The following is an 18039-nucleotide window of genomic DNA, read 5'->3' as shown; positions in this document are numbered from 1 at the left end:
GCATCGCTTCATCACTAAATGGAAGCAGTATACATGAGATCAGACTTCAGTGGGTCCTGAGTTATAAGAAATTTGCATGAATGACCTAGATGCTTAGGGTTCCTACTTCTGCTATACTGCTGCTTCTCTTAATCTGGATATATGATCTCAAGAAGAATTCTCTAAGACTAGAGGGGGACTTGTGTTCAATATGACATGTAGATGATAACACCACTATCACCTCACTACAGAGCTGTTCTGAAGGGCAGTGATGAAAAGAAACCACCCAGAGACAGAAATTTGAGAAGGGTACCTGGTTGTTCATTTTCTCTGTTAGGAAAAATGACAGAGGTATCATTGAATACCAACTAACAGACAGCGTTTAATGGTTTGACTGGATATTCAGGACTTGGAAGAAAACAATTAGAAAAGTGGTAACAAAGAGATCTGGGGATGAGGAACGTAGATAGATCACTTTGAAAGGGTACAAAATATGGAGTAATCAATGCCCATGTAAATGCCTGCCAAAGAACAAACTTTGCAGCAGACAAGTCCTGGATACTTAGAGAGTCTCTATTCCCAGTTACTCTATTTTTTTCTGGGTGACTTATTAACAATGAGATGGAGTTTATACATGGGTTTAGCAATATGGATTTCCATTAAACAATACTGTGCTATTCTCACTATAGCCTCAGCTGAGTGTCCAACCTACCTATAAATGCACTGGGGAACAGCTATGTAGACAGCCAATCACCTCTCTGTTCTTCTCTGGCCCTTGGCACTTTCTTCTTTCTAATAAATGAACTGAAATTTTAAATTTGGATACAATAGATATCCACCATATCGACAGTCATAGTGTAAAATTTTTCAAATTGTCATACTCTGCCCCCTTGTGGGAACCAACATTTCACTCTTTTTCTAGGAATAAAACATTAAATCCAAACTGCTCCTCAAACTGGGACAACTGCTTATGACCCTTCATTAAGATTTATAAAGTTTTTTCAAAAACAATTTTATTAGTATCTCTTACCAGAAAAACTCAGATAATATTTTAACTTTTTATATGTTCAACATACCTTTTCCAGACTTGTTAATTGCATGCTTTTATTTCTTTTCTTTCTAAATGTATGGAAAAGCAAGGAGTGGCTTTTACAAGGCTTCTAAAGTAAGGCTAATTGTTATAATACTAAGTAGGATTAACATGTTCTGTCACAAAGTCTGGTTGGGGCTGCACATTTCAAAAGTGTAAGATGGTTCTAAATACCTGTAAATTTAAACACTCACAGATAAGGAAATGGTAGAATAACATATTACTATTATTATAACTATAATTATATAGAGATGTTAAGAAAGTAAGGGTTTCAGTATATTCCTGGAGGGATGGTCATGATATACTGTTAATTTGAGAGAGAACAGGAAACAAAAAACTGAATCTCATTTTAAAAAAAAATCTTCAAACTAAGCCAAGTGCAGTGGCACACACCTAAAATGCCAGCCCTCTTGGAGAGTGAGGATACAGTCTGTATATAGATGATATTAGATAGTGGCATGGAAGAGGAATTGTTTGATAAAATGTAATCTTAAAAATTCAATCAGATCATATCCCAAATTTTTAAAAAAAGTATGACTAATACACACACACACACACATACACACACACACACACAGACACACAAATACATTCTGATGTGTCATAACAACCAAAAATATAACAAGGAATTGTTGACTAGAGGGTGAATTTCAAGTTTAATTTTACCAAAAGAATGTCATAATAACAATGTTAGAAAAAAGTTAAATTTCAGGAGGAATATAGGACTAGAAATAAAATCATTTCAGAAGGATTTATCATATAAGTTCAAATCTTCCAAGTTATTATCTATCCAACAACAAACATATTTTAAGTATCAGAATGAAAGGTTCTAAATACACACTAATAACAATAATGATTTTTAAAACCTCAAAGTAAACTAATATAAATTTGGAAGAGTATTTTTTTAAATAATGCTGACTTTACAGTACTACTCTGTAAATTAGATGATGATTATGTGACAGCACCTACTCTACAGTGTGGTGTGTTCGTATGTGTGTATGTGTGTATATATATTACATTAAATTCATTTTTTCTATTTCTAAAGCAATTTATGTCGAACTTTAAATGATTACCTGAGTGGTAACTACTAAAATAACTAAACAATCCTATACATTAGTGACATTACTATATCTATTCTAATATTAATATAAAAAAGATACACTATTAACATAATTTTTCTTATCACCTTATAATTAACCACAGATGGCTCAATAAAGAAATTTTTATAATTTTCCAGACTGAAGAATTATTCATTTATGTTTCAAGAATACAACATCTCATATCTACTAAATTTTTACAAATTTGCAAGTAAACAGAATCAGAACATGGTATTTCTGACAATTGAATCATACAGTATTACTACAAACACATTGGCATGTGTCAATCAAATCAACTGGGCTGCAAATCACAAGAATTGTGCAAAGCCAAACACCATATACATTTTCCCAATCTTTCCAACATAAATTGTTTCATGAGCAGTACAGTATTATATTCATACATATCTTGCACATCAGATCCTAACATCTGCATTATGCCATTTTTGAAAAAATGAATCAGAACTGGGTTTCAATCCTATCACATTGGTACATACAACTATTTAATATCTACTACAAAATTAAATAAGTTTATGTATATATGATCTGTAATGAAAAAAAAATTAATGAACAAAATAGAGCCCATATGACAACAAAAAATTATGAACTCAAGATTCCTGAAATAACCAAAATGCTTAGAATTCTAGAGCTCCATTCACCCTATTTAATGATCTAAATGTAAGGCATTAGTACTATGTTAAATAAAAAGAGAAAAACAGAGGTCCAAAAGACAAATTAAGATAAAATATAAACCAGTTATATATAATAAGCTATTAGAAAGTAGAAAATAATGACCTAACTTTAGGAGGCCATAGTGGGATTAAACTGGAACCACCAATTTTACAATTATATACAAAAGCCTCAGTTCATAAATAGACAACTGATGATTCTGACAAACTTTACACTGAACAAATTTTCAAGACTACTTTATTTTTTCTGTTTCCAAAGCAACAGAAGTAAATACTAATTATATCAATATCTGGCCTAGGCACATCCAAATACCTTCCTGAGCATGCTAAACACAAGACATTCATTCATTTAACAAATACTGATAAATTTTTACATGCCTGTGTCCTAGGATTACAGTGTCCAGGAAATTCCTGCTCACACAAAACCTTGCTCGTAGTAGTTGAGATGACAATAAGCAATTAATTAAACAACTTCATTTCAGATAGTGATTAAGTAATATGATGGTGAGAGCTGGGTGTTTAGGTACGATGGTCACAGAAAGCCTTATTTTATCCGAGTAGAGACCTAGCCTTTCATGCAGGAAAGAGCTTTGCTAAGAAAATACTCTCAACATATTTGAGCAAAAAGGCCAGCAAAATTGAAACCAGATGGATAAGGGAGGGAGTGATAGGAGTAGAATTAAGAGTACTAGGAAAAAGGCAAATCAGGAAGAATAATGTAGGGAATGATAAAGACTTTAGAGCTTACTTTTTAAAAAAAACTTGTATTAGTATAGTTGGAGTATATAACAACATTACATTCACTATAGGGAATTGGCAATGTACGTAACACATTTCAATTCCCCCCCACACACACATACTCTTTTATTTTTCCAGCATCAGATTTTTTGTATTTATCTTATACGACCTTATAAAGTCTACCATATATGCAGATTAAAACCAGAGTAGTAGGCCTAAGAACATATAATAGATGTAAGACAACCGTACTAAGTCAAGGTACACTTTTAGATATATTATCTGCCCTGGATTATAATATCTTTTTCTCTCTCTTTTTTTCCCTATCATCTGTCTTTTATCTCATACTTTACATACATTCGTACATACATACATATATACATACATGCATACATACAAATATACCTACATAAAGACAGAGAGAATGATAGAGATAAGAGACTTTCATATAAAAGAAACCGTGTGACATTTAAGTTTCTGCATCTGAGTTACTTCACAACACTTTGGTCTTAAGGTACATCCATTTTCCTACAAATGACTCAAGTTTATTCTTCCATTTTTCTTTTAACTTTGTGAGACAGGGTCTCCTTGGTAGTTCAAGCTGGTCTTAGATTCACTATGTAGCTCAGGCAGTCTTCAGTGATCCTCCTGCCTCAGCCTCCCGAGTACAAGGATTACAGGCATACATCACCACACTCAGCTAAATTTATCCTTCTTTTTGGCAGAGTAGTATGCCGTTATGTATGAATAACATTTTTTAACCCATTCATCTTTTTTTTTTTTTCCTTTTGCACCAGTGATTGAATTTGGAACCTTGTGCTTTCAAGGCAGGTGGCAGTACCAATGAGCTAAATCCCAGGCTCCATTTATCTGTTGATAGACATACAGGCTATTTCCAGGATTTAGTTATTGTGCTGCTATAAATATGGGTATGCATACATCACTCTGATGATTAACTCTTTGGGGAGGATACCTAGAAGAAGAATAGCTGAGTCAAATGGAATTTCTACTTTTAGTTTTTTGAGCAATCCCCATGTTGATTTCCATAGTAGTTGTATCAGTTTACAGTCCCACCAACAATGCAGAAGGATTCCTTTACCCCCTCCAACAGCTTCAGCATTTGTTATTGGTTGATTTTAAAAAATTTATTGGTACATTTTAGGTATACAATATAATGACATTCATCATTGGAAATTTGTACCTTTACAAGATATATCTTTGTTCTTATTTTTTCCCCATTCCCCTGCCTTCTTTTCAACCCCTCCACCCCTCTCTATGTACAAAGACTTTGTTTCCATTTTTTTCCTTTTCTCATATTAACTCCATTACCTTATTTTCCTTTCCCCTACACTTTTGGAGCTTTCCTTCCTATTTCACATTATCTATTATGCCGTTTGATCCTTATTTACACTTTCAGTTTCTCAAACTACAGAAACTATTCAGTATTTACACGTCTGTCCTATTTATTTCACTTAAGTATCACCTCAATGTGCACCCATTTAGCTATAAATATCTCTAATTTCTCATTCTTTATGGCTGAGTAGTACCTAATTTTATATTTAAAAACACACACATTTTCAATCTCCAGTTGATGGGCAATTGGGATGTTTTCAAGTTTCAGCTAGTACAAACTATGTTGCTATGAACATGGGTGCACATATATAGCTGTGGTATGATTCTTTTCTTTTAGGAAGATACCCAGTAGGGGAATAGATGGGTCAAATGGGACCTCTAAATCTAGTTCTTTGAGGAATCTCCATAATGATTTTCACAGTGGTTGCAACAGTCTACACTCTCACCAACAGTGGAGCAAGGCTCCTTTTTCTCCCACATTCCCATCAGCAATAGCAGAAACAACTCCCTTCACAATAGCATCCCCCAAAAATGAATTACACAGGAATCAATCTAATGAAAGAAATCAAAGACCTCTACTCTGAAAACTACAGCACTCTGAAAAAAGAGATCAAAGAGAATATCAGAAAATGGAAAGACATCCCTTGCTCCTGGGTAGGAAGAAACAATACGGTGAAAATGGCCATATTTCCAAAACTGCTACATAGATTCATTGCAATCCCAATTAAAATTCCAACAGTAAACTTCACAGACCTTGAGAAAACAATTCAAAAATTCATATTGATTGATTTCTTGAAGGGAGCCATTCTTTCTGCAGTGAGAAACCTCAGCATTATTTTAATTTGCATTTCTCCAATAGCCAGCAATGTTGAACATTTTTTCATGTATTTCCTGGCCATTTGAACTTCTTCATCTGAGAAGTGTCTGTTCATTTCAGATGCCCATTTTTTAAAACTGGGTCTTCAAACTTTGGGAAGTCTGATTTTTTTTAAGTTTATATATTCTAGGTATTAGTCCTTTTTCTGAGGAGCAGCTGGCAAAATTATTTTCCAGTTCTCTAGGCTGTCTCTTCACTGTTAATGTTTTCCTTTGCTATGCAGAAACTTTTTAATAGGATGTGATCTCTTATGTTGATTCTTGGTATTATTTCTTCTGCAACAGGGTTTTGTTCAGAAAGTCTTTGTCTATGCCTATGTCTTTAAGAGTTTTACCTATTCTGTCTTCCAGCAGGTATTTGTATTCTAATGTTTAGATCTATGATCCATTTTCATTTTAGCTTAGTGCATAGTGAGAGATATGGGTCTAGGTTTGACCTTCAGCATATGGACAGTCAGTTTCCCCAGCATCATTTCTTAAAGAGGCTATCTTTCATCCAGTGAAGGGATGTGGCCCCTTTGTCAAAAATAACACAGCTATGGAGCTTATTCTCAGTGTGAGGAGCCACTAAAAAATTTTTTTTTCAATTTAGGAGAAATACATTATGCAATTTGTTTTAAAAGAGCACAGTTGCTATCCAATGGAAAAACAGGCTACTTGTGAGTAAAAATGGAAATGGTAAGACAGGTTAGTATGCCATTGTAATAGCAAAGGAAAGAAGTTATGGTAGTTTAGATTAATATTTGGTATACTAAATGATGGTTATTTAGAAATAACACAGCTGGTCGTGGTAGCACACATCTGTAATCCCACCACTCAGGAGGCTGAGGCAGGGTACTACTGTGAGTCTGAGGACAGCTGGGGCTACACAGTGAGTTAAAGGCCAGCATCAACTTACACAGCAAGACCCTATTCTCAAAAAAAGACAAAAAAATTAAAAAATAAAAAAGGGACTGGGAATGGAGCTGAGTGTGAAGGCCCTTGATTCCAGCCCCAGTACTGAAAAAAAAAACATTTTAGGGGGCCAAGAATTTAGCTCAGCAGTGCCACCACCTGCCTTGCAAACACAAGGTGAGTTAAAGGCCAGCATCAACTTACACAGCAAGACCCTATTCTCAAAAAAAGACAAAAAAATTAAAAAATAAAAAAGGGACTGGGAATGGAGCTGAGTGTGAAGGCCCTTGATTCCAGCCCCAGTACTGAAAAAAAAAACATTTTAGGGGGCCAAGAATTTAGCTCAGCAGTGCCACCACCTGCCTTGCAAACACAAGGTCCTGAGTTCGATCCCTGATACCACAAAAACAAACATACAAAAAAAAAAAAAAAAAAAAAAAAATTACAAAAAAATTTTTTTTAAAAAAAAAAAAAAAAAAAAAAAAAAAAAAAAAAAAAAAACTTTTTAGAAACAACACAGCAGTATGGAAAGGACAAAAATTTATTTTCTAAGGAAGAAATATTTAAAACACCATAAAACGAAACAAAATGCTAATATTTGAGAAATATTAAGAAAGCCATGGAAAACAGAAACTAAATGCAATTTGATTAAGAAAGTATATCCCGGGGCACGTGCAGGAAGGTTAACTGTGATCCTAGAATGTTTCCAGGACTTAGTTTAAGGACAGAAGCAAGAGACCCAAGGAGCAGAAAAGCACTTAGGAAAAGCAATCTGAGTAAGTAGAGTGTAAATAAATACCCAGGCCATTTCCTGCATATAATATGATAAGGCAGAAGGTCCCCACCCCTACACCAGAACAGTAAGTATTGGTATATTTGGATCAGAATATACTGTACCAAAGAATCAGATTAGAAACCAACATAGTTGATTAATACACAAGGGAGAAAAGGACCCTCATGACCAAAGACCAGACACTGGCACACTCAAGCAGATACATTACATGATCTCTATTACTGGAAGAAAAAAAAACCCAAATAGAAACTAGAGCCACAATCAGAGCAAATTATCAGGTAGCATGTACTTCTATGGGGATGTTATGTAGAATTAGTATTTATTCTGAATGGATTAGCATCGATCTTATTTGATTGACATTTGTGGCATCCTAATTAATCAATATTTTGAGTATCATCACTCCAGAAAGACAAACAAAATATTATAATAAAATTGGAAGGGCTTTGGGGTCTAGGTTAAGAAGTAGTAAGCACACTCCTCTTTAATTAAATGTAACTAAAGCACCTGAATAAAACTAAAAGCCCTGTAAAAATATGGCAGCAAAATGAGGACCTAGAAAAGAAATAAGCAAACTGTGATAGAAAACCAGAATCTGAAACACTAATTCAGTGGTGTTTCCTGTTGTTCTCTATGTGCTGAAAACTCTCATTCTGAATTTAAATACTAAAACTACATACCAAGAATAAACAAAAAAGAATACAAGGTAAGTTTTCTGTTCTGGTTAGGAAATGAAAAAGTGGAACCTTTCTATGGGACTAATAATAGGGGAAATCCACTGGCTTTTTCTCCTTTTAGATTTGTCTTCCAGCCCTGCCCCCAGGTAAGTCCACTTCACAAATGCAGCTATGGTTAAAGAGACAAAAATCAGAGAGAAAAACTCTTCATAACTAAAGGACCAATAGCATGAGGAATGTGGGAGAACTACCAGGAGAAACAAACAAATTCACATTTATAATCTGAAATGTCAATATTCCTTTTTTAATAATTGACAGAACAAGCAGGCAGAAAGTTAGCAAGGAAACCGAAGACTTGAACTACACTATCAATCAACTTGGCCAGACAGCATTTGTGGAATCTTTCACACCTAAATAGTATAATACACATTCTTGTTAAGTGCTCACTTAACATTTATAAAGTAGGGCACCGTATACCTGCTTGTTATCCCAAGACTCTAGGAGGCTGAGGCAGGAAGACTGAAAGTTTGAGCCCAGCCAGGGCAATTTAGCCAATTCACATTTCAAAAATATAAATAAACAAACAAACAAATAAAAAAAATTTAAAGGGCTAAGGACAAGCCAGTGTGAAAGCCCTGGATTCAATCCTCATTACAGTCTACCCCCTACCAAATTAGAATAGATCATTTTCAGGACCATAAAACAAGGTTTAGTAAATTTAAAATGATTCAACTCATAAAAGCTAAATTCTCTAACCACAAAGAAATTAAATTAGTAATCAATGAATGATTATCTGAAATATTAACAAATGAATGAAAATTTTATCAGTGTACTTCTAAATAACACAAGTCAGGCCGGGCGTGGTGGTGCACGCCTGTAATCCCAGCACTCAGGAGGCAGAGGCAGTAGGATCGCTGTGAGTTCGAGATCAGCCTGGGCTACACAGTTGAGTTCCAGGTCAGTCTCAACTACACAGTGAGACCCTGTCTCAAAAAACAAAAACAAAAACAAAAACAAAATAAAACAAAACCAAAAAATAACACAAGTCAAAGAAGAGGTATTTTGGGTTTGACGAAAGTATTATCAAAAGCTATGAAAAACAGCCACTGCAATACACAGAGGAAAATTAGTAGCACTAAACTTTTACAAAGAATTAGAAAAGAACATTATCAATGATCTCAGCTTCTACCTTAAAATACAGAGAGAAAATTAAACCCAAAGCAGGCACAAGGACTTAATAAAGAGCACAGTGAAACAGGAAAGTGATATATAAAATGCATAAGTATTGAAAGTAATTCTGTGAGATCTGTAAAATTGACTAAAATTTTGTCCAGAAGGATTACCACAAAAAGAAAAAAATACCCATATTACCAAAATCAGGTGTGAGAGAGGAGATTTCACCACAAATTCTATACATATTAAAACAGTACTCAAGAAGAAACAGAGATGGTAGAATAAGTCCTCAAATCCTTATTGAGGCACATTGGTGCATGCCTGTAATTTCAAGTATTAGGGAGACTAAGGCAGGAGGATTCCAAATTTGAGGTCAGCCTAAGCAACTTAGGGTCAATGGTAGAGTGTACCTGGGTTTAATCCTTAGTTCCACAAAAAAAGGAAGAAAAATGAAAAATGAATAAATAATTTAAACAGTTCTATATTTACTAAAGAATTTGAATTTGTATTTTAAAAATCTTCCATCAAAGAAAATACCAGGTCCAAATGAATTTGAGAGACTGTATCAAACAGTTGAGGATGAAACAGTATCAATTCTATACAAAACATTCTAGGAAACTGAAGGAAAAAAAAAAAAGCCTCTCAATTTTCAGCTTTTGAGACCAGCATTGCCCTGATACTAAAATCAGACAAAACATTATAACAAAACTAAAGAACAAAATCTCATATATAGATGTAAAACATTTACATTCTTAGCAAATCAAATCCATCAACCATACAAAAACAAGCCACAGGCCAGATTTGCCTATTCTGCTTTTGTACACTGTTTCCCTACAATAATGATCTAAATCAAGCAGATAATGAAAACATTTGTTACCACACACTGAGAAAAACTGATAAGGTTTACTATTCAAGGTGACTGGCATGGATGTCAGCTACAGTGGACTCCCGGGAAGGATTGAGGACTTATTCTACCATCTTCTTTTCTGTACATTATTTGTTTCCCCAAAGTTCAGAACTTTATTTTGCTTATTATTTTAAATATTTCTTATTAATTCAACTCAGCCATTCATTAGCTGCATAAAATTTTCAAAACTGTGTCAGATTTCTACCAATCTGAAGAAAAATTTTCTGGAGTCTTCTAATATCTTCTAAACTGGACTGGTAGCTCTCTATCCTGATCTTTCCATTGTCATCCTGAAAAACTTTTCTCCTTTACTGACTTTCCTATATTCTATAACCCATTTTTCTCATTAAATGCAGTGTGAGGTTTCCTAAAGAGGAGATGGGGACCCAAACTCACCCCACCCATGGAGTAGGTTGCAGGTTCCCCAACTTATATTACAGAAAAGAATTTCAGGATGTGTCAGTGAAAACCACAGACAGATTTATTAAAGTTTAAAAAGTACATACTCAGAGAAAATAGAGTGCAGACTTAAAGAGCAGCACACTGTCGTCTTTGGGAGGGAGTATTTACGTAGTTTTTGGGGGTGTCCTCAAGGTGGGTGATCTGGAATGAATGTTGCTAATATCAGGTTATCTGTTACAGATACCAAATGTAAGCCATTTACATATATTTGAAGTTTGGAGATGTGGTACCCAATCAATAGTACTCTTTCCTTTGGGTGGAAGTCTGGAATTTATTAATCTACACTATCATAGGAAGAGCACAGGCTCTATTTATAGGTGAAAAACACAGGCCCAATCTACACAAGAAATACATCAGAGCCCAAATTACAGAAGTATTATATTTTTAATACTCAGGATTTTTTTTTTTTTAAGTGAGTTTCCTGGAAGAAAATAAAGGTATTCTGACTTTGGATCAAATCAAATCAAATCAAATCAAATAAAGGCATCCTGACTTTGTGTCCTGAAGCTGCAGTTTTCTTAAAAGTACAATTTTTTTTGGGGGGGGGTACCGGGGATCGAACTCAGGCCCTTGTGCTTGCAAGGCAGGCGCCAGAACCACTGAGCTAAATCCCTGGCAAAAGTACAATTTTTAAATTACAATTTTTCTTGTCTCTTTCCTGCCAATTGTTTTTTGGGTTTTTTTTTTCTATCCTAGATTATTTCTTTCTTCTATTTGGCTGATTTTCTCATTTTGATAGATCATAGCCTCCAAAAAATTAATAAGAAAGGGTATGAGGCAGGCAGATTGTTTTTGACAACTTGTATGCATTAAAATATTTTAATTTTACTTTTTTGGGGGGTCACTGTAGCAATTGAACCTGGGGGCTCACCCATACTAGGCAAATACACTATTACTGAGCAACATACCCAGTCATTTTTATTTATTTTGAGATAGGGACTCCCAAAGTTGCCTAAATTTGCCTTAAGCTTGTGATTCTATCTCAGTCTCTTGAGAAGAAGGGACTACAGGAGTACATGTCACCATGTCAGGCTTGAATTTAAACACATTTAATTAATAAACAGTTTCAATGCAGTTGAAACTCTAAGATTAAAATTATTTTCTTTCAAAAGTTTGAAGATGCTTCCTTCAGTTTCCAATGCTACTTACTATTAAGAAATCCAAATCTAAGTGATTTATGCTATTTTGTACAAGACAAGGGTTTTTTCCCCTCTGTGGAACCATGAAAGATCTCTTGGGCTTCAGTGACTGAAAAATTTACCACAATGTGCCTTACTTTGTGTCTCTTTTCATCTCCATTGTCCATGTGAACCATTTTCATTAGGAAACTTAAATTCTTTATATAAGAAAATTCTCTTGAATCATTTTGTTGATGACCATTTCCCCATTTTCTAGGCTCTTTTGAGAATAACTGTTATTGAATATTAAAATTCCTAGATAGTTCCTATATGTTTCTTAACATATTGCTTCTTTTCTCTATCACTTCGGTCCTTTTGCTGTACTTTTTCAGATTCCTTCAATATTAATTTCTAATACTTCTATGGAGCTTTGATTTCTGCTGTGGGAATTTCAATACTTAGGAGCCATTTTAAAAAGTCATCACATTGGGCCAGGGATTTAGCTCAGTGGCACTACACCTGACTCACAAGCGCAAGGTCCTGACTTCAATCCCTGATAGCGCGCACACACACACACAAAGTCATCACATCACCCTTTTACAGTATCTCCTTGTTTCGTGGCTGTATTATTTTCTTATTTCTGTGAGGATAATAGTAGTTCTGTTATTTTCTCTGCAAAACTTACAAGTTGCTTTGTTTAATTTCTGTATTTCACACATTAGAGGGTTTCTTCAAATATCTAACAATCCTTACTTAGCTGTTCATATTTAAGAGGATAGGACTAAAAAGTTGAATGGGAGTTTTGATACCTGAAGCAATCAATCTCAGCTAGGCTGTTTAAGGAATCTGGTAAGTACATTTGTTTGTCTCTTTTCAGTCAGACATTCTAGAAAAAATTTTTCCAACCTCTTTCCTGGAATTTGAAGACCTAGCTGGCATTAACATGAGTCCACAGAATAAAGATAGGATAAAAAAAGCCAAAGTCAAATTTTCCTGTTTCCCTCAACTGTGCTTGGTGTCTCCCAATCTATAGAGTCTGTTTCCTCCGCTCTCCAAAGTATTAATTTGAGGTCTTGCCAAAGCTAGAGGTGAGAAATTGAGCATTTGCTCAGATGCCTGGTTACCCAGGTTTTAGGAGTTCCCTGGAACCAAAACTTCTTCAAAAGACTTTTAATCAAGTCTTCTTTCACCTTTATTTCCATATGCTGTCATTCTTCAGCTTTTTGAGACCTCTACAGAGTAAGTGAGATGGTTTTGTAGATTTCCATGCTATTGAATTTAAATTTTCAGTTATTCATACACTCTAGTTTCTAAAATTAGGTAGATTGTTGTCTCCTCTCCAGGCCTTCTTTACTGAGCTTTCAATGAGTTTATAAAATTGGCAAGTAAAACTAGTAGCTCACCCATATTTTACTACTAACATCACTTGTTTCTGATTCATTTCATTATGTTTTTTTGTTTTATTTTCGGTACCAGGGATCGAACTTGGGCCCTTCAGCTTGAAAGGCAGGCCGTGGAACTACTGAGCTAAATCCCTGGCCCTCATTATATTTTTTTAAATTCTTTTATTTGAATAAAGACATATTATGAAAAAAATCTCTTAAGAAGGTAAGAAACATTCTTTTATTATTAATTAACTAACTCAAAAAATGATTTCATTCCTGATTACATGAAATTGAGTTCAGGGAGTTGTATTTGGACCATGGAAATCAGCTTTTATTTTTGAAGTTCATCATTTGTTCTAAAATTCAATTATATTTACTAACCTGAAAACTATTTTAACTCTTTATGACAAACTAAGGGAATAAGATCAATTAATAATTTCACATATCCATCATGTACAGGTACAAACTTCCTATGATGACTTATCATTATGTATGCCTGAAATGTACCAATAAGTGTTTTGCTATAAAAAAATAACTTCACATACCTATATTTGTAACATTTAATGAAAATTAGCATTTAATAATAATAACTATGATTTTTGTATTAATTTTATTTTTAGGGTTTTACATACATGGTCATTTTCTTTATTTCATTTTTATATTAAAATGTTTATAGGGAAGAGTGAGAAAGTAAATTCCTAACATTTATAATACATGCATAATAATATTTAAGAATGAAAGTGTTGGTAAAAGTTAAAATTTCCAAAGTAACTCAAGTATATTATTTCTTTTTACTCTGTAACAAAAAATTTTTTGGTTTTGTTTTTTTGTTTTTGGTACCAGGGATCGAACTCAGGTCCTTCTGCTTGCAAGGCAGGCGCCGGAACCACTGAGCTAAATCCCCGGCCCAAAAACTTTTTGTAAGAACAGTATAGTTCCAAAGCTTGGAAAAAGAAAAGTTGGAGAAAACAGGTAACAAAATTATGAAGACATCAAACATAGAACTTTTACAGGACAAAAGCACTGCACATTTATCAATGAAACTTTATTTTATTTTAATTGTTATTAAAGATTCTCTGAAAGCCAAACTCAATAAATAAATGGTCTGAAAGTATTTTCACCAGTTATGTCCTCAAGTCTCATTCTTTTAGGGATCAATTTACTGATTTTATTCTTGGCACTGAGGACACAACAGTAAACAAAACAAGTTGTGCTATCTTAGAATATTCATTCTATTTTGAACAGAGAATATAAACAGAGTAAATACAAAGGTGATAATTACTATGAAGAAAAGAAATATGGAGATGGAGAATGGTCACGCAATTTGAAATAGGTTGCTTAGGAAAGATCTATCAGAAGATTTCACTGACATGAAATGTGTCTACATTGTTACTTCAAAAAATTAAATCAAAAGCCGAAATATTAAGTAGAAAAGAAAAATTAGTAGAAAGATCGTAAAATAATACAACATTTTTACCATTTTTTTCTGAGGTAGCTAAGACAATATATGCTACACTGATGAAATAAATTCAACAAATGATATTGCTGAAAATTTACTTTTGGTTACATTCCCAAACTGCTCTCTAGACATATACCACTGCTTCAAAATATCTTAACCCCCCCCCAGTATCAGAAATCGAACTCAGGACCTTGTGCTTGCAAGGTAGGCACGGCAACACTGAGCTAAATCCCTGGCTCTTAAACTTTAATATCATCTTTAAAATGACATGAAACCATTTTTTAATTTTTTATATCTTGAATAAATATTATATAGAAATTTTAATTACATCATTTATACCCTACATGAGAAACTAGAATATTTAAAGTAGATCCAACACAAATATCAGTCTTCAAATTAAGGACTAGAAGGCCAGGAATTTAGCTCAGTGGTTCCAGTGCCTGTTTCACAAGCACAAAGACCCAAGTTCAACCCCAGGTACAAAATAATAATAATAATAATAATTTAAAAATTAAGGACTAGAAAGGAATAGATGACATTTTAAAATTTATACCTTGCCCAGAGCGGCCTTGGCGAGAATCTACACTTGACTGTCTTCGATCGGTTGGTTCCTCGTTCCCTCCATCTGTATAAGATTAAAAAGAGCATAAGCAAATAGTTCATGAGATTGACATTCCCTGTCTGGTGCCATCTATATCTTAAAACTAGTGTATCAATCATCTGCTTTCATTTCTTACGATCTGAGTCATTAAAATATTTGAGAATTTTCTCTACAAACTCATTGGTTCTGGGCTGGGGATTTAGTTCAGGGGTGCTGCTGCCTGCCTCCCAAGCACTAGGTCCCAAGTTCCATCCCCAATACCGAAAAAACACACACACACACACACACAAAAAAAAAAACAAAAGAAAAACGGTGCTTATCTTGTAGGGATAGTATACATTCTAGCCTAAAAATCTAATGCAAGTACAAGTGTTTTTCCCCTCCACCACACATATTATATTCTACTTAACATACAATGAAGTAATTTTATCAACTCTGAAGTTTATTCACTGAATTCCAGTTTGTAAGCTCTAATTTAAAGCAATATCTAAACAAATGTAAAATACATCAAATAATCCAATCCTTAGAACTGCACATCTTATTATCATAAATATTAAATGTTTTATAAAATATTATTCACTGCAAATAAAGTTGGGACAGTAAAACAAAAAGCAGTACTTAGAAAATGTCTAACGTCGTATCTAAGATTATTTATTTATTTATTTTTGGTACTGGGGATCGGACTCAGGCCCTTGCGCTTGTGAGGCAGGCGGCAGAACCATTGAGCCAAATCCCTGGCCCTCTAAGATTTTTTAAAATGAGACCAAACAAAGGCAAAACTTTAACACAGTGATCTAAATGCTTATACATTTATTTTAACTATTAGCCAATTTTTTTTTTTCTTTCTTTTTTTTTTTTGGTTTTTTGAGACAGGGTCTCACTATGTAGTGAGACTGACCAGGCACTCACTATGTAGCCCAGGCTGGTCTCAAACTCACAGCAATCCTCCTGCCTCAGCCTCCCGAGTGCGGGGATTACAGGTGTGTGCCACCATGCCCGGCTGCAACATTAGCCAATTTAAAGTGTATTAAAAACTTAACAATTTCCTTTATGCTTTCTTTTATACAACCACTTAGCTTATTATTATAAGAGTAAGAAGTAATAGCTACAAGCAAGTTCAACAAGGTCTACTCTTTTTTTAAAAACAAAAAACAAAAAAACAAGGTCTACTTTTACGCTGCCATCTTACTTCTGTTGTTTGTCTTTTGTCTCTTTTTAAATATATAACTCCCGAGGGGGTGAAGGGAGGGCAGAGGTAAGGGGAAAAAAATGAGAATCAAGACTTGCCATGTAAAGGTACATGATCCCAACAATGAATGTAACTGTACTGTATCCCTAAATGTACCAATAAACTCAATAAAAAAAAAAAATAAATAAATATATAACTCCCTTAATTCATCATTGATATAAAATTTCCTTTTCAAGATAGTACATGAAGCTTAGTAAAAATGGATTCCACTTATCAAGTATACTTTTCAAGTATTCGATATGTTACAGAGGCCTTTGCTAGCAAATATAGGGTTATTCACTTAGTTGATTCCAAAAATACAGTGACAGTCTACAATAGCACAAAAATTCACAGGAAATGTTCATATCTGAGTCCAGTATGACCCTGGCAACTTCATAAAACATTCCATTAATTTACTCACATTTGCAAAATAATGCAGCAAAAAGAAAATACTCAGTGAGAGCCAGCTATATGTTTCATCGCAGTGTGCAAATACTCTAAAAATACAAATTAGTTTAAATATTATTTTGATTCTGCTGTTGCTAAATTACTGGATTTGAATAAAATATAATTAGATATGTGAACAAAACATACTATATGAAATGTAAAGACAAGAATCTTTCCTTTGACATGTGAGACAAAGAAAAAAACTCTACCTATGAATTATCATACCAGAATGAGAGAGCTCTGTCTGTTTAAATTAAAAATTTTAACTTTTCAATTTCATATTCCAAGAAAATAATTCTGTAACTTATATAATAAATAAATTCTTTTTCTAAGGCTCAGTATTTTAACTGGACCAAGTCAAATTTAATTTTTAGGTTTTTAAACCCTCTAGGATTTTTTACCTTGTACTTTATAAATTAATATCCAAAATATAAAAAAACCCTTAAAGCAAGCCCTTCTTTATAATATTTAAGAACAGAGAGACAGGCAGCCAACAGGCACTAACTACTATCTACCAAGTATTTTATATACTATATAGCACTTTGAAGTAAAAATCTATTTCACAGATGAAGACACTGAAACTCGGGGTGCCTAATTGGAATCAAGTGACAAAACCAGTAAGATGAAACTAGATTTTAATCCAAGGCAGTATGCCTCACTATATCTAATAGTAATTTGCATTCAGATTTATTAAATTGTTGAATTTGTTAATATGTTTTAATTTCATTTTATTCACATAAAAAGAAGATTCAAAGAGTATAATTCAGTAACTACAACAGTTCTTCCTTTACAGAATACCGGCTTTCTAAAATAAGTTATGAAGATTTAGTCTTACCATTTAAATTTGATTTTCTTATTTGTTTCCAATATAAAATTTAAAAACCTATTCTCTTAAAGAAAAATACTTTCCCCACAGTCCATGAGTGCTTTCTCTCTCTCTCCTCACCTCTTGATTCTATTAAAAAAGATACTGAGTGCTTCTTTTGTTAATGAATTGCCAACAGCCAAAATATACTGAAGCATCTCATTATGAGTTCTAGAACACTTTGCCAATAATATAAACTTACCTTCTCAGGTCTATA

General features: G+C 33.7%; 1 protein-coding gene across 6 annotated transcripts in view; it reads right to left on the bottom strand.

Annotated features, from left to right (window-relative positions):
- Positions 1-18039, bottom strand: part of Tanc2 (tetratricopeptide repeat, ankyrin repeat and coiled-coil containing 2) — a 341666-nt gene that overhangs the window by 263898 nt on the left and 59729 nt on the right. For all 6 annotated transcript variants that reach the window (XM_010637504.1, XM_010637505.1, XM_010637506.1 and 3 more), the window contains exon 2: positions 15235-15306. In XM_010637504.1, the coding sequence (XP_010635806.1) occupies positions 15235-15306 (72 nt within the window). The remainder of the gene's footprint in view (positions 1-15234; positions 15307-18039) is intronic.

The sequence above is a fragment of the Fukomys damarensis genome, unplaced genomic scaffold (genome assembly GCF_012274545.1).
Source record: "Fukomys damarensis isolate Sample0158 unplaced genomic scaffold, DMR_v1.0_HiC HiC_scaffold_23, whole genome shotgun sequence".
NCBI classification, from domain to species: domain Eukaryota; kingdom Metazoa; phylum Chordata; class Mammalia; order Rodentia; family Bathyergidae; genus Fukomys; species Fukomys damarensis.
This window is presented reverse-complemented; position numbering and strand designations above follow the sequence as displayed.